At 36.7% G+C, this 26,365-nt stretch overlaps 1 protein-coding gene across 3 annotated transcripts in view; it reads right to left on the bottom strand.

The window, feature by feature from the left end:
- The window catches only part of ROCK1 (Rho associated coiled-coil containing protein kinase 1), a 142,523-nt gene extending 116,254 nt beyond the window's left edge, over positions 1-26,269 (bottom strand). For 2 of the 3 annotated variants that reach the window (XM_040632674.1, XM_040632675.1), the window contains exon 1: positions 25,225-26,268. In XM_040632674.1, the coding sequence (XP_040488608.1) occupies positions 25,225-25,317 (93 nt within the window). In that variant the 5' untranslated portion in view covers positions 25,318-26,268. Of the gene's footprint in view, positions 1-25,224 lie in introns of all 3 variants that reach the window. The other variant, XM_008690553.2, reaches the window with a different exon arrangement.
- Between the last annotated feature and the right edge of the window lie 96 nt (positions 26,270-26,365).

The following is a 26,365-nucleotide window of genomic DNA, read 5'->3' as shown; positions in this document are numbered from 1 at the left end:
AATATTATTTTCTTAAAGTTCCTATAAAAATTTTCATAAGATCAGATTTTTTTTCTTTAATGGGTTCCATGCCTAGCATGGAGCCCAAAATAGGGCTTAAACTCATGACCCTGAGATCAAGACCTGAGCTGAGATCAAGAGTTGGACATTTAACCAACTGAGCTACCCAGGCGCCCCATCCAGATCTCGATCACTTTGGGAAAAATGGGGGCACCTGGGTGGCTCAGTCAGTTAAGTGGCCGGCTCTTGGTCTTGGCTCAGGTCATAATCTCAGGGTCCTGGGATCAAGCCCCACATCAGGTTCCACATTCAGCGGGGAGTCTGCTTGTGGATTCTCTCTCTCCCTTTCCCTCTGCCCCTCCCCTTGCTTGTGTACTCGCGCTCTCTCTAAATAAATGAATAAATCTTTAAAAAAAACTAATAAGGGGAAAAACAAACTGAGACTCAGACCTGTGGAATTATAACAAAAGATGTAACAGTTGTATCACTGGAGGCCCAGAAGGAGAAAAGACAGAGAATATGACTGAAAAGGATTAAAATAAATGAAGGCTAAAAATTTCCTACATTTGGCAAAAGACATAAACCTATTGAAGAAACTAACAAGACCAATCCAAAGAAATCCAAACCAACAAAAAACTGTCAGACTAGAATTCTATACCCAGCAAAAAGAAAAATCAAAGAAGGGGAGCAAAAGATACAGGCCTCCAGTTATGGGATGAATAAGTCATGGGGACAAAAGGTACAGCATAGGGAATACAGTCATATGGTATTGTAACAGTATTGTATGGTCATAAATGGTAGCTACGCTTGTGGCGAGCACAGCATAACATATAATTTGTCCAACCACTTAGTTGTACGCCTGAAAGTAATGTAACACTGTGTGTCAACTATACTTCAATTAATAAAATGCATAAAAAAATATTGTTGGGGAGCCTGGGTGACTCTGTCAGTTAAACATCCAACTCTTGATTTCAGTTCAGGTCATGATCTCAAGGGATCATGAGATCAAGCCCCACATCAGGCTCCATGCTTAGTGGGGAGTCTGCTTCTCGCTCTCTGCCCCTCCCCCAGCTTGCAAACACTTGCATGCACTCTCTCTCTCTAAAAATAAATAAATAAAATCTTTAAAAAAAAAAAAAAAGAGGGGTGATCACGTGGCTCAGGGGGTTGAGTGTCTGCCTCCGGCTCAGGTCATGATCCCAGGGTCCTGGGATGGAGGCCCACACATGGAGCCTGCTTCTCCCTCTCCCTCTGCCCCTCTCTTGTTGAGTGGTGCTTCTTGTGCGCACGTGCTATCTCACTCAATAAAATCTTTTAAAAAAGATATTGTCAGATGACAGAAAACTAAGAGAGATATTATAAGCAGACCTAAGATAATGGTTAAAGGAAATTCTCTAAATAAAAAGAAAATGATAAAGGAAAGAATCTTAAGATATCAGGAAGGAAGAAATAATGTAAAGAGTAAAAAATATAGACAAAATACAATACACTTTCATTTTCTTAAAAGTTGAAGCAACAATGATAATGTTGCCTAGTTGTTTCTCAATGTATATAAGGTGATATTAAAGAAGATTATAAACAGGAGGATAAAAGAACATAAAGTAGGTTAAGATTTCTACCCTTCACTCAAACTAGTAAAATGTCAACACCAAATGTGATGTTATGTATGTCTAATCTAATACCTAGAGTAACCAATAAAAAAGCTATACAGAGAATACACACAAAAGCACAATACGTAAATCAAAATAGAATAATAATAAATGTTCAAGTAGCCCATAGGAAGGTGAAAAAGGGAACCAGAAAAACAAAAGAGGGAAGTTAAACAGAAAACAAAAAATAAAACAGCACATTTAAGCCCTAAAACAATTATATTCAATGTAAATAGTCTGAAGCAACGATTCAAATTAAAAGATTATCAGAGCTGATAAACAAGACATGACCAATCTACAGAAATGACACTTACTTCAAATGTAACAATATAGATAGATTAAAAATGAAGGAATAAGAAACAATATACCATGCAAACAGTAATCAAAAATAAGCTAGAGTGGATACATTATTGTGAAACAAAGACTTCAGAGCAAAGAAAATTACTAGGAACAGAATGTGAAATCATGTGATGATAAAAGAGTCAATCCATCAAGAAGACACAGAATATGTAAGTGAATATATTCTAGACCAGAGAGCAACAAAATATGTGAAGCAAAAATGGTTAAAAATGAAAAGAAATATACAAATCCACAATTTTAGTTGGAGACTTCCACACTCCTCTCTCAGCAATTGTTAGAAGGAGACAGAAAATCAGCAAGGAGAAGAACTCAACACCACCAATGAATCAACAGGAGGATCTAATTGACATTTACAGAATAGCCCCCCCAACAACAGCTAAATACACATTCCTTATAAACACTCACAGAAAACTTACCAAGATAGGCCAAATCCTGTGCCATACCTCAATCCTCAACAAATTTGTAAGAATTAAAATCATATAGTGTGTTCTCTGACCAAAATGTAATCAAACTAGAGCAAATAGAAAGGACGAAAAACGCAAAGCACTTGCAAACTAAGTAACATGTTTCTAAATAATCCATAGTCAAAAAGAAAGTCTCAAGGGAAATAAAAATATACACTTAACTGAATGAAAATAAAAGTACAACATACCAAAATTTGTGGAACACAGCTAAAGCAGTGCTGAAAAAGGAATGTATAGCACTAAATACTCATATTAGAAAAGCATGAATTTGAATAACCTGAGCTCCTTTCTCAAAAAACTGGAAATGCATGAAACACCTAAAGCAAATGTAAGAAAAGAAGCAATAAGGATAAAAACAAAAATCAATAAAATTGAACACAGAAAAACAAAAGTAAAAATTCAATAAAACAAAAAGCAAGTTCTTTGACAAGATCAATCAAACTGACAACCCTCTAGCAAGACTGACAAAGAAGACACAAATTACCAACATCAAAAACGAAATAGGCACTATCCTACAGATCCTGCAGCTATACAAAGGGTAATAAGGAAATATTACGAACAACTCTACACATAAATTTGACTTCAATAAAATGGACCATTCCTTAAAAAGCACAAACTACCACAACTAACCCAGCATCAATAAGGTAATTTAAATAGTACCATTAATTTTAATAATGTAATGGCAACCAAAAAAGAAATCTCCAGGGCTAGATGGTTTCACTGGAGAAGTCTACCAAATGTTTAAAGAAGAATTAACACCAATTCTACGCAGTCTCCCCCAGAAAAAAGAAAAGGAGGGAACACTTTCAAACTCATTTTGTGTAGCTAATATTACTCTGATACCAAATCAGAAAAACTCAATATGAAGAAAAAATCACAGACCAATATCTTTTATGAATATAAAGTTTGTAACAAAATATTAGCAAATAAAATTCAGTAATGTATAAAATAATACACCATAACCAACAAAGGTTTATCCCAAAGAAATAAGAATTACTCAATATTCAAAAATAGACCAGCATTACTTACAAGAGCCAAGACATGGAAGCAACCTATGTGTCCATCAGTGAATGAGTAGATAAAGAAAATGTGTATGTGTATATATATGCACTCCCCACCTTTCCCCACAGGAATATTATTCAGCTACAAAAAAAGAATGGTATCTTGCCATTTGCGACAACATGGATGGACCCTGAGGGCATTATGCTAAGTCAAGTAAGTTCAGTGAAAGACAAATACCATATGATCTCACATAATGTGTAGAATCTAAAAAACAAAATCCCACAGATACAGAAAACAGTGGTTGCCAGAGGCAAGAGACGCAGGTGGACAAAATGGGTGAAGGTGGAAAAAGAAATACAAATTCCAATTATGAAATAAGTCATGGGGATGTAATATACAGCATGGTGATCACAACTAATAATACTGTATTGTATATCTGAAAGTTGCTCAGAGAGTAAATCTTAATTAAATGTCTTAATCATAAGAAAAAAATTCTATGTGTGGTAGTGAATGTTAACTAGAGTTAATGTGATCATTTCACAATACAAATATTGAACTATTATGTTATACACTTAAAACTAACATGATATATGTCAATTATAAAATTTTAAAAAATTTAGGGGCGCCTGGGTGGCACAGCGGTTAAGCGTCTGCCTTCGGCTCAGGGCGTGATCCCAGCGTTATGGGATCGAGCCCCACGTCAGGCTCCTCTGCTATGAGCCTGCTTCTTCCTCTCCCACTCCCCCTGCTTGTGTTCCCTCTCTCGCTGGCTGTCTCTATCTCTGTCAAATAAATAAATAAAATCTTTAAAAAAAAAAAATTTAAAAAAATTTAAATCAATATAATTCACATGAACAAACTAAAGAAAAATCTGGTATCAACAGATGCAGAAAAAGTACTGGAGAAAATCCAATACCTACTCATGAGAAAAACTCTAAGAAAACTAGGAATAGAAGTAAATTCGTTATAAAAAAAAATCTACAAAAAAACCTTAAAACTAATATCATACCTAATAGTGAAAGACTAAGTTTCCCCTCAAAAATCAAGAACAAGCAAGATGTCCTATCTCACCACTCTTATTCAATATAGCACTCAAACTCAACCAGTTCAATAAAGCAAATAAGAGAAATAAAAGGCATATAGATCAGAAAGGAAAAAATAAAAGTGTCCATATTTACAGATGATATGATTACCTATGCAGAAAGTCCCAAGATACTACAAGACAAAAACAAACAAAAACACCAAGAACTAATAAGTAAGTTCTACAAGGTCATAAGACATAAGATCAACATGTAAAAATCAATTGTATTTCTATCCATTAACAATGAACATGAAAAAACCAAAACTAAAAATATAACTCTATTTAATTTACTTAAATAAAAAAGGGAATATTTAGGTATAAATCTAACAAAACATGTACAGGACTTATGCTTAAAACCAAAAAACACTAATGAAAGAAATTTTTAAAAAATCTAAATAAATGGAGAGACATGGATTGGAGGATTCAGTACAGTAAGACATCAATTCTCCACCAAGTTGACACATAGGTTTAACACAATTTCTGTCAAATCCCAGGAAGTTTTTGAAGATATAGGCAAAATTTTTCTATTTTTTCTTTTTATTAGAAAAGCTAAGGGATGCCTGGGTGGCTCAGTCGTTAAGCATCCGCCTTTGGCTCAGGGCATGATCCTGGAGTCCTGGGATCGAGCCCCACGTCAGGCTCTTCGGCTGGGAGCCTGCTTCTTCCCCTCCCACTCCCCCTGCTTGTGTTCCTTCTCTCACTGGCTGTCCCTCTGTCAAATAAATAAATAAAAATCTTAAAAAAAAAAAAAAAAGAAAAGAAAAGAAAAAGAAAAGCTAAAACACTTTTTAGAAAGAATAATGTGGAAGAACAACTACATCCGAGTTTAAGACTTACACAACTATAATAAAAACAATGTGCTATTCATGGAAGGACAGACATATAGATCAATTGAACAGAATAGAAAACCCAGAAACAGACCCACACAAGCATAGCCAAATGGTTTTAACAAGGTAAAAAGCAATTCAATGGAGGAACGTAGCCTTTTCAACAAATGTTGCTGAAGAATTGGATATCCATACAAATAAACCTCAACCTAAATTTCATACCTCATACAAAAACTAACTCAAACTGGATCACTGATTTAAACAATGAACAGGTTTTTTTTCATTTTATTTTAATTCCACTATAGTTAATACACAGTGTTATATTAGTTTCAGGTGTATGATACAGTGGTTCAACAATTCTATACATTACTCAGTGCTCATCATGATAAGTGTACTCTTAATCCCCTTCACCTATTTCACTCATCTACCCACCCACCTCCACTCTGGTAACCATCAGTTTGTTCTCTATAGCTAAAAGTCTGTTTTTCGGTTTGTCTCTTGTTTTTTTTGTTCATTTGTTCTGTTTCTTAAATTCCACATATAAGTGAAATCATATGGCATTTGTCTTTCTCTGACTTATTTCACTCAGTATTATACCCTCTAGATCCATGTTGTTGCAAAAAAGCAAGATTTCATTCTTTTTATGGCTAAATAATAGTCCACTGTGTATATGCATGTATATATGTATACATGGTAAATATATGTGTGTATATATGTGTGTGTGTGTATGTATACATCTGGTATATGTGTGTGTATATATACACACACACACACACCATACACACAGACACACACACACACCACGTCTTCTTTATCCATCCATCCATTGATGGATACTTGGGTTGCTTCAATATTTTGGTTATTGTAAATAATGCTGTAATAAACATAGGAGCGCATGTACCTTTTTGAATTAAAAAGTAAGTTTTTAGGGGGAAAAAAACAAAATGGTGAAATATTTGAGACTCACAACTTACTGAAGACTTCTGAGATGGGACACAAAAAGCATGATCCATTAAAAAAAAAAGATAAACTGGACTTTACCAAATTTAACAACTTTTGCTCTCTCAAAATAAATAAATCTTTAAAAAAAAGAAATGGGCAAAAAATACGAACACACTTTTCACCAAAGAGGATATACTGGTGGCAAATAAGCACATGAAAACATCATCAGCCATGAAATGCATGTAAATTAAAATCATTATGACATATCACTACGCACCCACTGGAATAGCTTATATGAAAAAATAGTTACAATTCCAATGTTGATGAGGATGCAGACAAACTGGAACTCTCATACACTGCACGTGGCTATTTAAAATAGTAGGGACACTCTGAAAAATTGTTCTGCAGCAAGTATTTATTACATGACCCAGCATTTGTACTCATGGACATTTATTCTAGAAAAATGAAAACACTGTCCATGCAAAAACCTGTACATAAATGCTCGTAACGGTGTTATCTCTAATAGCCAAAGAAGAGAAACGACAACAATATTTTCAATAGGTGAATAACTAAACAAATCATAGTATATCCAGGCCATGGAATACTACTGTCATTAAAAATAATGAACTACTGAAAGATGCAACAACTTGAATATATGACAGGTATTATGATGAATGAAAAAACCAATCTCCAAAGGTCACATACCGTATGATTTCATTTTAATAACATTCATCAAAGAATAAAATTAGGGATCCCCATCTCTAAAACAACAGATTAATGGTTACCAGGGTTTAGGGATGTGTGTATGTGGGGGGGGGGGGGTAACCCCTATATATAGGGGGTGTAGTCCCTATATAATCCCTATATAGGGGTAACAAAAAGGAGATCTTTGCAGTAATAGTTCTGTATCTTGACTGCAGTTGTAGCTATAGAAATCTACACATGTGAAAAAATGACACAGAACTATACACACACATTGTATCAACTGCAATTTCCTGGTTTTGATACTGTACTGCAGTTATGTAAAATGTAACTACTGGGGGAAACTAGGTAAAGACTGTGCTGGACCTCTCTGCAACTTCCTATGAATCTGTAATTATTTCAAAACAAAACGTTAAAAAAAAAAAAGACAACAGATGACAATGCCAAAATAACACACAGATTGAAATTATCTCACAAAGATTTTTAAAGGAGCTATTATTAAAACACTCCAAAAAATAAGGGCAAACACTCTTGGAGTTAATGAAAAGATAGACAGTATAATCAATAAAGAACTAAATGGAAATTTTAGAATGGAAAAATATAATAACCAAAATAAAAAACACACCTGATAAACTTGAGGGCGGCATGGAAATGACTCCCTATACCTGAAGATACATTATCCAACCTTACAAGAGTGAGAGAAAGAAAATTTTTAAATGAACAGAGCCTTTAGAACCTGGGGGATGACACCAAAAGGGGGAACATTTGTGTCATCAGAGTCCCAAAAGAACAGAAGAAAGAGTATGGTGCAGGAAAAATATTTGAGGAAACAAAGGTTGAAAACTTCCCATATTGCAGAAAGACATAAACCTACTAATTCAGGAAGCTCAGCAAACCACAACAGTATAAATCCAAATGAATCCACTTCCAGACACATTATAATCAAACTGCTGAAAACTAAAGACAAAGAAAATACCTTGAGAACAGCCAGAGGAAAATGGCACATTACTTAGAGAGGAAGAATGAGCTGGATAACTAGATTTACCACCAGAAACTATGTGAAAACTCTAATAATAACAAAAAAAAGTGGAACACCATTTTCAAAGTGTTGAAAGAACTGTCAACCCAGAATTCTATAGCCAGTGAAAAACTCCCATAAAAATGAAGTAAAATTCTGACAGGAAGAAAAATAAGAGAATTCACAGCGAGCTGACCTGCCTGCTGTAAAAGAGCTACACATGGAGGAAAAACAAAGTCCTAAAGGACGTTCTTTAGACAAAAGGGAAACGATAGAAGGAAACTTGGAACAAGAGGCAAGAAAGAAGAGCAAAAGAAATGATAGATATCTGTTCTCCTATTGAGCTATTTAAAATGTTTGCTGAAAGTAAAAATCCTAACATTTTCTGTTGGGGTTTTCAATGTTTATAGCTGTAATAACATAAGACTACCACCACCAATAAACGAGGTTAAAGGGGCCTATATAGTGGTAAGGTTTTTACACTACACATGAAGTGGTAGTATACTGACTCCAGATAGACTGCGAAAAATTAAGCACATATACTGAAATCGCTAAGAACAGCAGCCACTAAAAAAACTACACAAAAGATATTATCAAAAACACAAAAGATAAAATGGAATACTAAAAAATGTATAAATAACCCAAAAGAAGGCAAGAAGGAGAAAACAGGAACAGAAACAAAGGGAAGAAGCACAAAATTATAAAATGAAAGACTTAAACCCTAACATATTAATAATTACATTAAATATGAATATTTTTAACACACTTTACATGTATTAAAAGATTGTCAAAATGGGTTTTTAAAAATCAATCCCTTACATGTTAGTATAAATAACATTTTTATGAAAACTTGTAATTGATTAAAAAAAGCATTATTTTACAGTTTTACAAATCTCTTTTGTCTGACTTACTAGAAGACTGCTCTCATCTACTTCTGCATTTAATCTGTTGCAATACATTGTTTCGGTTGAAGCATGAAAATCTGACTTCACGTAGCTATGAGCTGGAAAAGTAAAGAGTATTTTTTTTTAAGATTTTATTTTTAAGGAATCTCCACACCCAACATAAGGTTCAAACTCACAATCCTGAGATCAAGAGTCATGCTCTACCAACTGAGCCAGCCAGCCTCTCCAAGAGTATTTTAATAGCATTTTCAGATAATTGTGGAAATTCTTTGCTATAACACCAAATTTGACAAATGATGTTTCTTAAAGGTTAGTTGCAATATGGAATCCTTTGTGCTCACTTTGCAGTATTAAAATATATTGGTCTATCTTGCACTTTGAGTAGACCTTTTCTCATGAATGATTTTATAACATCATGCATTGGTCATTTAGAATATATTGGCTCATCAAATTATGAGCTCTTCCAAATACTGACACACTTCATCATACAATATCGAAAAATCACATTTGTTAATGTCATCACCAAGCTCACAAAAAAGTCTTTAGGCACTGGGAAGCTGTCATGGTCAGGGTGGCAGATACAACTTTTCCAAAATTCTAATTTTCACCTAAAAGCTCTAATTTTATCATGGGCCACAAACATTATCAGATGTTTTCCAACCATCATACTTCAAAATCCAGTTAGCACAGGTTCTTCCCCAATGACACATACATACACATAAGTAAAGCCACACAAAGACACATCCTTCATATTCAAAGGCCATATTACTAAAAGTACCAAGTAAATGTTCAGTTCTGACATGGGTTAATCTCTTAATACCAAAAAAATACCAAGTATTTTTTTTCCTTTTTTAAAAGTCAGTTTTATCGAGGTACAATGTATGTAAAGTAAAATTCATCCTTTCCAGGTTTACAGTTCTATGAATCTTGACAAACACAGTTGTGTAACCCCCACCACCATCATCACAATCAAGATACAGAACACTTCTATCACCAAAATATTCTCTCATACCTCCCCTATTCCATTCCCAGCCCCTGAAAAATGTTCACTTCTTCTATAGGACAGTAATCCAAATACAGGAATATTAATCTTCTTAACATTTTCCCAAAGTCATCCCATATGTTATTTCATACTGATTCAGGAAAACACTACTTTTGTCTGTTAATCGTATGCACAATGGTGTTATTTGTAACCATGCATTTCTACTTCAGATCACCAATGTTTCATAGCTTAGACTGCCTACCAACACTCACTTTTCAAACATGTCAAATCCTACAACAATATATTTTAGCAGGCATCTATTTGAATCCTGCAATCAATTGCAGGTTCTATCAAAGAACTGGCTCCCATCCCTCATCCAGTCAAGCTCCAGATCACTACTTCTAAGATAAAGTATTAAAGGACTTACTTTCCCCTCCAACCCAGTCAATACTTACTAATATCTTTCCCCTACTAATTCATACCTCATCTTCCCCACTTCTTTGTTTACCAATCCCCATAGTTTTCAGTCAATTTAAATACTTTTCATTTAGTGTATTTTGTGTACAAAGCATCCTCCTAAGGCTATGGAAACACTTCTCTTTGTGACACGGTATCTACAACTCTGGTGTTTCCAAAATACTACAGACTAAGTATCAGAAAGTCTGCCATTTACTAGTTATATGCCTTTAAGCAAATTCATTTACCTTTTCTAAGGTTTAATTTCATTTACAAAGCAGAATAATATATGCTTCACCCAGCACATGGGATTGTTGTAAATATTAAATAATGAATGTGTAAAGTCTTATAAAAATGATTATTATAGGCTTTTGGTCCCTCATCCAAAATTCATATATCAAGGGGGAAAAACCTACCTATATCTTTATACAGACCACTTGTAGTTTTAAAATGTTATCCCCCTGGAACAGATATAGCTTAGATTTAAATAAATTACCAATTATACCATATCTCTTAACATCGTGTCAGTCATTCTTGGCTTTTGTCACAGAAACATTTTCTAGCAATTCAACAATAAACAAATATTTATTGAAAACTTAAAATACGCCAGACACTCTTCCAAGAACTAGTAACACATCAGTGAACAAGACAATCAGGTACCTGGTCTCATAGAGCTCACATGTAGAGCATCAATGCCTCAAAATATAATAAGCTCAGAAGCCCAAAAACTATTTAAGTAATCAAATGTGTTTTCACAAATCAAAAAGTGTTTTCATTTAAGAAAAAAATGAATCTTATAAGAACAGTAAATTTACAATCTCTTTTGAAATTGTGAAAAAAAAATTTGTTTTTTATACGGTAAACTATTCTTTTATAGCCTCTGCACATCTAAACAAATTCTTCATAGGTTCCTAAGAAAATAGCAGGTCCTTTCCTTTTTGGCAGGCAAAGGAACAAGGTACTGGGGAGTTACAATGGTGATTGAGGGTAACATTTTGATTCTTTATCAAATTAGACTCTCCTCCCCCCACCAAAAAAAAATCAGCTCAAACAAACAAGATAAAACAAAACCAGCTTTTTCAGAAAATGCTCACTCTCTTTCATATAAACCTGTTTTTTCTTAAACCTTATTTTAAAAAAGAGAAAACAGGGGCGCCTGGGTAGCTCAGTCAGTTAAGTGTCTGCCTTCAGCTCAGGTCATGATCTCAGGGTCCTGGGATGGAGCCCCACATCGCATCAGGCTCCCTGCTCAGTGGGGAGTCTGCTTCTCCCTCTCCCTCTGCCCCTCCCTCTGCTCATGCTCTCTCTTTCTCTCAAATAAAGAAAATCTTAAAAAGAAAGAAAGAAAATAATTTCTTTTTTTTTTAAAGATTCTATTTATTTATTTGACAGAGAGAGAGAGACAGCCAGTGAGAGAGGGAACACAAGCAGGGGGAGTGGGAGAGGAAGAAGCAGGCTCCCAGCAGAGGAGCCTGATGTGGGGCTCGATCCCAGAATGCCAGGATCACGCCCTGAGCTGAAGGCAGACGCTCAACGACTAAGCCACCCAGGCGCCCCAAGAAAGAAAATAATTTCTTAAATGGGAGGTAAGTTTTTCCATCTAATCCTACTTTATTTTGTTTTCCTCAGAGCAGATTCCAAAATGAGATATATGCAAGAGGCAAAATGTCTAGCTACTTGGCAATTATTTAGTCATTCCCAAACCTGGCAATGCAATCACCTAGGCCCTGTTAAGAATTCATATCTCAGCATACTTATATCTCCTAACTCCAATTCTCATATAGTAAAGCTGTGGTAAAGCCTGCAAGAATCTCTACTTGGTTTTGATGTGTTTGATTCATGAATAGGCATTTGGAAAATTTTCAATGTGTCATCCAAAGATTTATCATTAAAGGCAAAGCACCAGGATGCCTGGGTGGCTCAGTTGGTTAAGCATCTGCCTTCAGCTCAGGTAATGATTCCAGGGTCCTGGGATGGAGTCCCACATCGGGTTCCTTGCTCAGCAGGAAGCCTGCTTCTGCCTCTGCCTGCTGTTCTCCCTGCTTGTGCTCACTCTCTTGCTCTCTCTCTCTGACAAATAAATAAATAAAATCTTTAAAAAAAAAAAAAGGGCAAAGCACCATATAGGCATCCCTCCATTAAAGGATCAGATGTTATCCCAGTAGTCTTAAGCTGGCGGTCTTTGGCAACTAGCTGTCAATACTTATTCTAATTCTAGTGTAAGATAACAATTCAATAAAAAAAATTCATTTCCAAAACATATAAAGAATAAACTACCAATACTTGGAACCTCTTGATGAGGAGTCTCTACCTAACACAGTAGACACTTGTTTGGTATTGCTCACCATGTCATTTCCCTTTCTCGTGGTAACTGAACTCCAACTTCTACCCCTCCCTCATGCAACTCTAATGTATCTTGGTATAAGCTGTCTCACCCTCAGTATTGAGAGAGAAGCACATGCTGAAGGTCTAAGCTTATCAGCATAGCATTCTTCTAACTACTGTAATTGGTTCGAGTATGGGCACATGACTGAGTCGGCCAAATCAGTTAGAAACTTTATTCGAAGGTTAGAAGAAAAGGCTTTCACTTTCCACTGTACCTGAACCAGTCGAGTTGGAAGCTACTGGCAATCATCCTACAATCACATTAAGTTATCTATCTGAGAAGGAAAACAATATTAAGGAAGCAGATCTGGAAAATCAGCACCCAGTTACAACATTTAAGCCCTGAAAAAAGACATTTTTGAAGCAAGAATCTACCTATAAAGTATTCAGAGACAATAAATGTTCTTTATCGCTTAACCTAATTTGGTTTGGGTTTTCAGTCCTTTACAGTCAAAAGATTCCTAATTAATACAAGTAAAAAGAATACAAATCTTTATAGGCCCCTGGCCTTCAATTCACTAAATCTAGTGGCTACTCTCCAACTATTATAAGAAGGAAGAAAGGGGCAGGGACTGAGCTTGAATGCTACAATTACAAAATAAGCCCACTGCTTTCATTTAGGTTATAATTCATTTAGTTATAATAAATAATTTATTCTAAAACTATCCAAGAAAACCTATGTGAGGTTAATAACTTCTTCCTCCTTCTACTAGAAAGGTGGTAGAAGCTACAGGGGATACACCTGAATAGGGTAATGCCAGAAAGCCAATTAGCAACCTGGAGTTGCAAGATAAGCACCTACAGACAAAAAAGCTTTGGGCCAGGCCAGATGAGCACAGGGCATGAGGGCAAAAGGGAGAAAGGGGCAGCCATTTATCATCAGCTTACAATATTTTTTTGTGAGATTTCAAAGTCTATTTTACAGATCATCACACTTAATGCTCACCACTACCTTATGAAGTAAATTATTATTAACTCCATTTTATAGTTTGAGGAAATGGCTGTTGTAAAAGAGTTTAAGTGACTATCCAAGGTCGAAGAAAACAGTAAGTGGTGAAATAATGAACATCTCTTATTGTTCTCCCTGTCCCAGTGCCCTTGTTTTCCTGGAAGCTGCCTCCGCATTCTCATAGTTCTCAAGTGATCCTACCCTCCTATCATAAGTGATTAGGAATGGGCCCCTGACCCAAGCCAAAGTAATAACTCTTTTGCACCAGAGCTCTCTGGATTTGAGACTCAAAGACTTGAAATCAGTGGCTGAAGCTAAAGCTGTTAGATATAAAGCTCCAGTGCTCTAGGCAGCCGTATTTTCCACTAGTGACTAAAATCACTCTACAATAAGAGAGAATAACACAAAGAAAGAATAAGAAAAAAAAAAAGGAGAGAGCCTTGTTTCCATTGGAGGCCCAAGTTCTAATTCTTACCGAAGCTCAACTGAATCTCTGAGATCAGGTTTCCCTGAATCAATAAAATTCTTTTTGCCTAGGAAAATTCAAGTTGAATTCTATCGTGTATAACTGTCAAGAATCCTAACTAATTCGAAGGGGAAGAACAGGGGTATAGGGTGAGGTGATAATCATTCACAACAACTGACAAGTATTAATTGAACAATAATGTCCAAAATTATAATAAGACCTCAAGGAATTCTCATTAGAGAACAACACTCAATACAGAAATCATACAAGATAGCGATGATCAAGTTCTAAACTACATAAGACAATTACAAATACCATAGGAGTTCAAAAAAGAAAATAAAAGTATAATACAGTTGTGACTTATGTTAGAATACAAAGATGAGAAAGGAAATTGGTGAGGAGAATATAGAGGAAAACTCAGAAGGAGAAAAAAGAGGGCCTGGAACTGTGAGAGCAAAGGTTGGGAAAAGCAGGCAACATGCTGTAGGAACTGAGAAAATCACCTGCACCGGTCTACCCTGGAGAATAACAGGAAATAAGGCTAAGTAAACAGGTAAGCTAAGACCACATGACAAAAAGCACTAAAGTTAAGGAAGACACAGTATGGATTATATTGGCAAACTGCTAGGGTGCCCACTAATCCAAGAATGTTGGGTAGGGCAGCAATAACAGAAAGCAGAGATAAGATTTTTTAAAAACATTTCAAAAGAAGAATCCCATTCTACTCTTCTTCCAAGTTTCTAAGCAGTATTGCTAAATACAGTGGAACCTTTATCAAATCTGTAATATAAAGGTAAAGAAAAAAGTAACAACATCTGGATGAAACTATGGCACCTGCATATAAATTATTTCATTTATCCTCATAATTAAAACCTATGAAGCAAATATTATCATGATTCGCATTTGGCAGATTAAATATATTCAGGGTCAAAGAAGTTAGATAACTTGCCCAAGATCACACAACTAAATAAAATGCTGGCCTGTGGTGTGGGGAGGTGGATAATAACACACTTGGTCAGCACAAAAGTCCTTTTTCCCAGGACAAATTACAAAGATATATAATGATGACAATGACGATGATAATGACAGCTAACATCCACTAAATGCTGGGAACTATGCAAAGCACGTTACATGCATTATCACATTTAATACTCCTAACAGCCCTATAAGAGTCTATGATTAACCTTACTTGAGGATGATGTGTTTGAGTCTTTAAAAAAACTAAAAATTTTACCCAATAACCACTAAGTTGTCTACTTGAAACTAATGTAACATCGTGTGTCAACTATGCTCAAATTAAAAAAAAAAAAAAAAAAAAAGCCACAAGGCTAATAAATAGCTGACCCTGGTAGGGTTCAAAATCAGACAGTCTGACTCCAGAGCATGTTCTTAACCACTACGCTATACTGCCTCTATGATTACAGATTACTAGAAATAAGCAAAGGAAATACAATTAGGCTGAGATGAGTAGACACTTTTAGAGTGGATGATAAAAATCAGAGAAACATTTTCTTTGTCCTACTGAAGTAGTAGTAAAATTTAAGCAATCAATGAAAGAACAAATAGGAGATGTGTATCTAAAACAGAATTTCTTGATAAGGTTTGAAATGTAAATTTGTATCTACAGACAAATTAATTTGGAGATGGTTTCAATTAGTCAATTTTGTATTATACTTCTAAAGAAAGCCAAAGTTCAGAAAGTGGTTATTATCTGTACAAGGCCATATAATTTTTCAATTTACAATTTACAGAGTCAATCGGATGAGTACATTCAAGGCTTCAGATCCCTCAACCCCATTCCATTCAGCTCAGTTTTTAACTATATCATGAACCCACGTTCTTAGAAATCAAACAAAAGTGTAATTCTGTTAGTGTTGTTAGAACTAAGATTTTTCGTGTAAAAGAAATACAAACTCAAAGTGATGATAAACTGAAACTGGAATTATCAGTATATTTTTTCTTCTTTCCAAAAAGAAAAACTCATAGTTTTATTCATTAAACAAGAACAAGAAGCAATTTCAACCCAGCAACAATGAATATCCCTAGTATCCATATTGTGGTCTCAGACTATCATTCCCCAATAAAAGGAAAGGAATGGCTGGCTTCCAAGTCTGGGGCAAGAAATGTATAAGATAAGCCTGGGCATCTTTTATACAGAAAAAAACAAAAATCAAAAAAAAAAACCAAAAAACAAAAATAAAACATGGAAGCTCTATCAAAGATTATTAGTCATGTACAAATCAGATGGGAATGTACTGATTTCCTTAAATATTGTCTGTATCTTTGTAAATAGTCCCTTCCTTAAAGTTCTCTCCAATGCCCAGTTTGTGCCACATCTATCACACTAAGGTACCTCACTCGGAAAAGTGGCAATTAAAGAGAAAAACTGAAACATTCATCCTGTATTTTATAAATGTATCTCATGGTAAGCAAACAGCCCTATAGACGATGTGTGAAAGTTCTTAAATTCTTAAGTTCTCTTAATAGAAGAATTAGTTAATAAATGTGAAAGGAATGATAAAGTCAGAAAGTCATTATTTTGCTACCCCTAATAAAATAATTGATTCAATGGAGACTGTAAGTGGATGGAACCATTAGATGAAAGGACGATGATGGATTTTACAAGGAAATTATTACAGGCAATTATCACCTGAACACACTGATCGACCTTACCATCACTAAGGGTAGGCCAGCCAAATATTATATGCCTCTTGATATGAGGCAAAAGAAAACACAATCTATGACTAAAAATTTGAAATAATTAAATCAAGCTTTTAAATCTTAACTACCAACTTACTGGAAATACGGAAGATACAGGTGCAAATTAAATGACATCACAAGGCAACAACAACAAAAATCTAGAATGTGAAACACTGCACAGTACCAACGACCTAGTTTTTCAACAAGACAATGTGAGAGTAGATAAGATACAGGGAGAAGACTTGCACTATACTAAAAAAAGACTTAAAAGACCTCACAAACAAAAGCAACATGTAGACTTTGTCTGGATCCAGATTCTAAAAAAGCAACTGTAAAGAACACACTGTTTTATACAACCAGGTAAATATGAATAAAACTGGGAATGGTACCAAGAAGCTTTTAATGCTTCAGTTTTAATGTTTTAGTTTTATTCATTAAACAAGAACAAGACGCAATTTTGTTTTTGATAATGGTCATGGTGGTAATGAAGAAAATGTTCTCTGTTGGTTTTTTTTTTTTAGAGATACTTACTGATGTAGGGGTGAAATGTTAATATCTAAAATTTACTTTAAAATATTTTGGCAAGAAAAAGGATGATGGATGAAGAAAGTGTGATAAAATTTGAAAAATGCAGAATCTGGGTAATGGGAGTTCACTATACTATTTTCCCTACTTCTGTGTATGTTTGAAATTTTTCATTTATAAAATTATCAAACAAAACAAAAATAAATGTTCTTTCCTATAGTCTTCAAACTCGAATATGTCTAAGAATTCACAACTTGTGCAGAATCCTAGGACTCATCCCAAAAAATTCTGATTTTGTTTGTCTGGGCATGGGCCCAGATTCCATTTTTAACAAGTCCTCAAGTGAATCTGATACAGAGAATCTACAGACACATAGCTGAAAATTACACACTTAGACTACTTTACCACAGGTCTTTAAATATATCCCAAACCTTAAAGGAAAGGCATGATCATATCTCTTACCTCCCCTTCAAGACTACCCCACTCCTATCTGCTCAAAATTTACCCTTTTCCTGAGACTACCAATTCTACAAAAGCAAGATTCCTGTTTGTTTCTACTCAGCATGGTGTCCCCAGGGCCTATCAGAGCGCTCAGTACACAGTACACACCTAATAAACGTTTGTTTGAATGAATGAATGAATGAATGACAGCAAAGAGAAAAAGGAAGAGTTAAAAGAGGTCCACTATTTTAAAATGAGTTCCTCGGAGATAAAATTTCAATTCCTTTCTGAAAGTCAACATAGGAGTATGGAATAAAGACTATAAAGTATAGGAATAAAACAGTAAAATAAAAATAAACTAGGAAAAAAGAGAGGGCACAGGTTAGCGTACTTTTTAAAATAAGACACAAGCATAAGACAACCTCTCACCCTCTGAGACATCAACTTTGGACATTAATTTGAATATCTAATGTCCCACTTCAGAAACTACAATGAAAATGTACTCCTGTATTTCACAATCCCAAACAGGGAGGCCAGCTGTATTAGAGAAGTAAACAACATGTATACATTTTAATGGATATGCAAATGAGTAACTCAATTACTACCTTCTCTGCTCAAAAAGTACAAACCTCTACACTTCGGACACAAGTCACAAATGCAAAAATAAAAAATATGACAATTAACAATTAGTTTAGGATGATCTTTCAAGGCTATATAGAACTAGTTCCAAAAATAGCACTTACCAAAGATTGTTCTTATTCTTGTATTTCTACTCCAACACCGTCTAACTTTTAAATTCTATTAAGTAATGAATCAATGACACAACTTTTTAAGTTTTTACAGAAGTATAATAAACAAAGACTTATAGAATTTTTAGAGACACAATGGACATCAGCAACTATATGACCCAACTCTTCATTCTACAAATGGGGAAACTGAAGCCCAGATAAGAAAAAAGATTTACTTGGTCACACAGAGAAATTAACAGCAAAACAAGTTTATGCCAATGCTCTCAATTTTCAATCCAGGGGTTGTGTGTGTTGTTTGTTTGTTTGTTTGTTTGTTTTTACTATACCATGCAAATGGGATATTTCAAAAAATATTTTCCATTGTGAAATGCAGCACTGTTGACCTTGTACACATGAGTGTGGCACACATCAGCTATGCTCTGTACTTAAACTAAATGGATGTACCTCTTTTTTAGTGAGGATGGGAATGGGAAAGTAGAGCTAACTGACTATCTTCAGCAATAGAACTCCATATGTAATATTTACTGACGTGGGGTTTTCGGCCATATATGAAAACAGAATCTCTCGTTTTACCATATATATACATAGCAAAATTTACAATTATGAAATGAAACTAAACTGTAAAGTTATGCAAAAACTAATCTAAAACTGAGAATTTACTCTTTGTTCATTACAATTTTTTTTTATATGTTCCTTTTTCTGGATTAAAAACACTTCTGACTCAAGAGATTAATGAATGGCCCAATTCATGTCTCAGCTGCTACTCTGAGCCACCTCTCTATACACCCACAGGGTACTTGTACTGCAAGAGGGCCTATTTACAGAAGGCATACTGAAAGCACAAAAGATACACACAGAAAAAGGACAAGATAACAACTAAATCTCTGCAAAGCAGCTCCCAACTGCCTTTCTTATAAACCCTTGGCACAAAGTACGTATGTTATAAATCGTGACTAAATAAATAGTCTCCAAAAGTCCCTCCGCATTCTACTCAATCCCATCTAAAAGTCTCTGTTTTTAGTTACAACTGATTCAGACAGTTCAGTAAAATACAGGTGGATTATGAATTTATGGGCATGGCTTGAGGTGCCATCATTATTCTGCACTTACAGAAGATAATAAATATCAACTTCCAGCTTAAACAGTGACTAGCATACAACAGGAATACTATAAATACAACAAAGGTAATACTTACCAATTAACAAGTGCTTACTAAATGCCATATGCTAAGAAATTGCTTTGTCTATATGATTTAATCCTTACAATAATCTAGTACTATTACCCCCTCACTTTCCTGAAGATGAAATAAACTCTGACAGGTTAAATTAACTCACCTAAAATCATCCAACAAGTACATGGCAGAGTCTATATTTGAATCCAAGTTTAGAGCCTACACAAAGATTCTCTGAATGAATGAATGGAATAATTTGTTTTTTAAAAAAATTCTTGCAACATATCGACATGAAAACCATCTGGTCCAAACTAACCAGATATGCAGTTGATACTGGTAATACCCATTAACTCATACATCATGAACAATGACAGGCATACAGCTTTAGGCTCAAAGATTTAATGACCTCAGGTCCTTTCATTTCACTAATATAACCCCAAATGTGATCAATTCAAATAGTAGGATGCACAGAGGGATTATACAGCAATAATCCAGAATCAGGAATGCTAGCCAAAATCTGTTGAAATAATCCAACATGTGACACAGAATTGTTATAGTTTACAACAAAAACTCCACATGAGTGACAGGGAGAGTAGTGGTGTCAGTGATAAGGAAGTATATGGAAAAAAACTTAGTTTAGAATATGAGAAATTTAAGTGGTAACATGACATCTGAGTACCTAGTGGGCAGTCAGATATTTAGGATTTTTTTTAAAGATTTTATTTATTTATTTGTCAAAGAACGAGACAGAGAGAGAGGGAGAGAGAGAGAGAGGGAGAGAGGGAAGAGCAGAGTGAGCGGCATGGCAGGCAGAGGGAGAAGCAGGCTCCCCACTGAGCAAGGAGCCTGATGCAGGACTCAATTCTAGGACCCTAGGATCAGGACCTGAGCCAAAGGCAGACGCTTAATCGAATGAGCCACTCAGGTGTCCAGATATTTAGGATTTAAAACCAGAGAAAAAGACTAAAAAATAAAGACTTGGATATCATGGGCATAGAGATTACAGTAGTTGAAGCTGTAAAAATAGATGAATTTCCAAGACAGTGAAGAAAAAGGTAAGACCAAAGATTGAGACTGAGAAAAAGAAGTCAGCAATGAAAAGATGGGAAAGCACTGGGTTAAGAAGTCCAAGAGGGGCGCCTGGGTGGCACAGCGGTTAAGCGTCTGCCTTCGGCTCAGGGCGTGATCCCGGCGTTATGGGATCGAGCCCCACATCAGGCTCCTCTGCTATGAGCCTGCTTCTTCCTCTCCCACTCCCTCTGCTTGTGTTCCCTCTCTCGCTGGCTGTCTCTATTCTGTCGAATAAATAAATAAAAAATCTTTAAAAAAAAAAAAAAGTCCAAGAAAAGAGAATTTAAAGGAAGAAAAACTAAAAAACAGAACACCTGAAACTTTATTTACATATGCTTCCTACATTCTGAAAAACTGACTAATGAAAAATGATAGTTAACCAATATGTACAAAGGGGACAGCAGTGTTAGAACTCAGTATGCACTATTCAACTAATAACTGGTTCCCTTCTTCCCTCCATTCTACCCACTACTCCTACACCCCCACCAGATAAACAAAAACTAGAAAAAAAGGTTATGCTCTTAACTGGCATTCTGAAGCAAGCAGTATGCTAAACAAGCTAAAGGTAAGACAGTTATATTTTCAAGAAATGTACGTAACCCTTTAAGACAAATATATACCTAATGCTCCCACCCAACTACCTTTGTTTTTCTTTTTTAATTTACAAATCATATGCATTTTTTTCCTCTGGAAATTTAGACTTAAACTCTAGAGCTTGCTGTTTTCAGAGGCACTCAAAACTACTGAGAAATTGTTAATAAGCCCCAGATAAAATAATCTTAAGCTTAAAATAAAGGCAGGGAAAAGGAAAACAGCTCATGATAATCACTATAAACGATAACATGGACAGTAAGGGAGCCATTAAGATACTAGAAAGAATGTGACTTACAGAAAACCAAGTTTGAGTGATTTGGATGATCTAGAAAATAAGTGAATAGTTACCATAACATTATCTTAGTATCTGCAGACTATTTTAGCATTTATATTTGCAATATGAAAAACAGACTTACCTAGTTCTTAAAATATATGAGAAAAGGTTGGATACCTACTTACCAGGACTTCTTCCAACTACATTAACTACTCATTAGGATCTCAACACAAAAGGCTGTTTTGTGGGTTAGATGGTTTAAAAAAGATCTGCCAGTGGGGTCATGATCTCAGGGTCATGAGATCAAGCCCTACATCAGGTTCCACACGCAGCAAGGAGCCTGCTTGAGATTTCTCTCCCCCCCCCGCCCCTTCCCCTGCTCACTCATTCTCCTTCTCTCTCTCTCTCTCTCTCTCTCTCTCTCTCTCGCAAACACAATAAATAAATAAAATCTTTAAAAAAAAAAAGAGAGCGAGAGATCTGCCAGCAGACTCTTCTGAAATCAAAAGTTTTGGGAACTTTCGTGTCTGAAGAGTGGATCTACTCAGGTAAGTGCAGAACAAACTTTATTTCTTGATATCACAAAAAAAACCCCACAAAAAAACCCAGAAGTTGAGTGCTGCACATGGCATATTAATACACACTAAGTATCAAATAAATTGACAACAGCCAAAATAATAAAGAAAGGCAACCAACTTGAAAGCAGTATCATCCCTACAAGACACGTCCGAAGTCCAGACAGGAAAGAGTAAGAACAGACTCACTGAAAAAAAGGTGAAGCTACCTGATAGGTCATTCTGAATGGTAGAATGAATGAATATTTAATGATAAACATAAAATACCATGCAAAGAAAAATCAGGCTAGACACTACAAAACTGAAAAAAGGATTTGTCTCCAAAGAAAAAATTCAATCTTTATCAAGTTCAGATTAATATGGTAATAAAATTTCAACAGCTATCAATAAACAATTATGGAACCAAATAAAAAAAGGGTCAAGAATGTAAGACCACAAGGGGAGAAAAATCTGTCAGTTGACTATTTTTCAAAATGTTCTTTCACAAGTCTTAGGCTCCAAGATACCCGGCTGTCCTAACTCTGAAAAGGCCGACTGCCGACTTTCTTGACTCTTCCTCTTTGTTCAACTTTCATCTTTTACCCTTTATCGTTATATCAGTTTCAACTTGCACCTCTGTGCAAATGATTTCCAAACTGCTCTCTTTAATTATGAGCTCAGTTTCCTATCTCCAATAGGTCATTTCTTTGTGGTTGTCCCACCACAATCCCTTGAAACACAACCTGAAATCGAACTTACCTGTTGCCTGTTTTTCCCAAGAGATTTCCAAACCTGACTTTGCTTGTTTTCAACAGTCTCTCCATATCCTAGCCTCAAATTTTTTAGCATCATCTATTTTTCTCTCACTTTGGTTCCCCCTTCTCCCCAATCCTGCCAATCAAGTCCCATCAATTCTTCCTTTCCCATTTTAATACCCCAATCTGGGGCTTCAAAAATTTCTGGACTATTAATCTATTAAAAAGTCCCCAATCTCACCCCATCTCCAATTTCTTTTTACACACTCCATCCTGCATACAACTACCAGATTCATCTTCATTCATCCTGGCACAGTCTTGTTTACAAATATTTAACAGCAACAACATACTGATGAAAATCTAAACTCCTATAGCCCAGCAATCAAATCCTCCATATTCTAGCCCCAATCTATGTTTCCAACTTTATCTTGTTCCCCGAAACACGTCACAGCCAATCACATCCCCTATTCACGTTATCCTCTACTCCTCCTCTGAATGCCCTCTATCTAAATTCTATCCACTCATCATAAAGCATACTCTGGCCCTCTTAATAGACTCTTCCTTTCAATAACCAAGAGCATGTATCAACTACACCAATTATTTGAAATCTATCACAACATTTTTTTCAGTCTGTAAAGTGTTCTGCTTCGTTTCTGTGTATAAATGTGAGATTAAGACTTGTTTTCCTCAAGAGACTGCACTTTCAAGAGTCCATGCCTTATATTTCTTTGTATCTTCCACATTTCAACAAATCTGTGAGGTTCCCACCAATGAAACTAAGGCAAGAAGCTATATGACAAAAAAAAAAAGCTATTAAACCCTCCCTATATCCCTATACTGCTGCTTCATTTTTCCAAAATGCAAAACAGAATCAAAGACACATGGAAATGGGGTAAACATTAAAAGAACTGGACTTCCTAAAAGTAACAAATTCTTAGTAGAAAGATGTGTTCTAATTCCTTCCACTTCTCTCATTCAATAAAATTTTTTAAATTGTTTTAAGCATCCACCATCCCTTCTGTTTCTCAATATGAAGAGCATCCATAATGTAAGTGAGACATTTCAAATACACAACCCACAAGACTTTCCTTTCACAGTCAAGGATGCTAAAAGTAATTTTGAAAGCTTTGGGGAGAAATTTTCTGGTAGAACAGTATACATTTAAAAATATACATAGATATTTAGGGTACTAAAATGCATGTTAATTTTAAATGATCCATATAATTTTCCTGATTCAAGGAATCTTAATCCCAAATATTGTATACATCTAACATTAATTCTCTGAGGAGGCTTAAATAACTATTCATATACATACTCTGTGATTAGAGATTATGTAGTTTTGTTTGGACTAAAATAGAATTATATAACTTTTAGTTCTTCAGTAAAGTAAAAGGAGAAACTCACAGAGTTTGCAACTATTAGTATCAGGGAAAATAGACAAAACTTAAAAACTCTATTTACAGATAATTGTAACCAATGAAAGATCTTCAGAATTTGGCCTCTCATTTCATAAAAACTTCTTCGGAATGTTCTAAAAGGGACAATGGTAAGCACACCACCTCCAAAAAAGGCAGTTATGATAAAATATATGTGTGGTACTCTTGTAATCAACAATACTGTAAAAGAGTTATTAATGTGATGACTTATCAGTTATCTTAGGTCTTTACACTTAACAGTCCACCAAAAAGTTCCTCCACACTCAAATCACCTATGACATCTTGGCTCAAAAATCAGTTCCTCAATATCGATTCTCCATTGTCACTTCCAAGTCTAAAAACTAAACCCTTAGGAGCTAAATCGCTCTAAGTGGAAAGTAGTCTTTCCAGTATTACTGTCAAACCGATCAAAAAGATTATTACTAAGTTCGTCATTCAACAAACTATATATGCAGAAATAACTGACGTGGTAACTTTTTATGTGATGCCTGCAATAGAGGTTTATAAGTATCTTTCGTATAATGATGAACTGAGTCAGAGCTAAAAGTTCAGAGAGTAGTTAGTACAGGGCCAGTCCAAAGATAAATAAGGCCATGGCATGAGATTCTAGTGGTGGTCCGAAGACTCTTCAGGAAAAAGAGCAGATTTTGATGTTTTCCAAGATTATGCACAACTGAAACTTTCTTTTGCAAATAACTAGACTGAAGGCAAGAGGAAGGCAAAAACACAGAAACCCAGACAAGCAGAACACGACAGTGCTACTCACCAGCAAACAATCTGAATTCACTTCCGATTTGGGATCCCGCAGCAGGTTGTCGATTTTTTCAAACCGAGTCTCAAAACTGTCCCCAGTCGACATGTTGCTGCTACTGTGACAATACCCTCGTACCAGCACCAGCAGCGGAAAGCAATTTCAACCAACTTCCTCCGGCGGTGGGTTCGCGGCCGCGGGGCAGAGAAGCCGGAACCTCAGGGTCACCAGGTGCGCCCGGTTCCCCCTCCTCCCCCTCACTGAGGGGATCTCCGCTCTCCAGACCCCCGGCCGGGGGCAACGGAGACCCACAGCCGCTCCGACGCCCAAAGTCGCATCCCACCCGGCAGCCCCTCACGACAGCCGACAGCGCCGTCGCCACCAGCCGCGTTGCTCCGGCGAGGTGCTTCAGCCTAGCGGGCCCCAGCCGCCTTCGCCATGGAGGGTTCCCCGTCCCGAGAGGGGCAGGAGGTGGGAGAGAAAGAGAAGCAGGGTGGAGACTACTCCGGGCAGCAGGGGAGGGAGAAGAGGAAAGGCTAAAGCGAAGGGCGGGTGAGGAGCTGTGCCAGCTGCCGCCGCCGCCGCCGCCGCTTGGGCCACGGGCCCGACCCGTTCCGCTCAGAGGCGCTGTAGGCGGTCTAGCCCCTCATCCCCTGCTTTCCTTGGCGCGGCCCGACGCACCGATCCGACTCTGCCAAGAGCTGGTCCCCGCGGGATAGCCTCACTCTCCCATTTTGTCCCGTCGCTACTGGGGCTGCTGCCGCGCTGTCCGGCGGCGCAGGGCGAGGTCGGTGCCCGATGGAGACTTAGGAGAGGAAAGACTGGAGAGCGGGCGGTGAGGAAGTCCAGAGCCGGGTCCCGACGGCTGCTGATGGGGGAGCTTCTGGGAGGGGCTGCGTCCCCTGCTCGGGAGAGGGCGAGTCGCGGCGGCCAATGCCTGGGGGGTGGGGCGAGGGGGGCCGTGAGGGACTAATATGTCCGCCTTCCTGTTCAAACAAACGGAGACCGCCGGCGCGGACTGCGCATGCGGGGCGCGGACGCTCGGAAGGAGAATCGGTCCCGCGCCGCGCGCGCACGCCGGCGCCTCCGCAGGGTCGGGCTGGGCTGGGCTGGGCTGGGCGGGGCTGGGCGGGGCCAGGCCGGGCGGGGCTGAAGG

Source organism: Ursus maritimus, unplaced genomic scaffold (assembly GCF_017311325.1).
Source record: "Ursus maritimus isolate PB19 unplaced genomic scaffold, ASM1731132v1 scaffold_18, whole genome shotgun sequence".
Classification (NCBI taxonomy): domain Eukaryota; kingdom Metazoa; phylum Chordata; class Mammalia; order Carnivora; family Ursidae; genus Ursus; species Ursus maritimus.
Note: the sequence above shows the minus strand (reverse complement) of the source record. Positions and strands in the feature narration are given on the sequence as shown.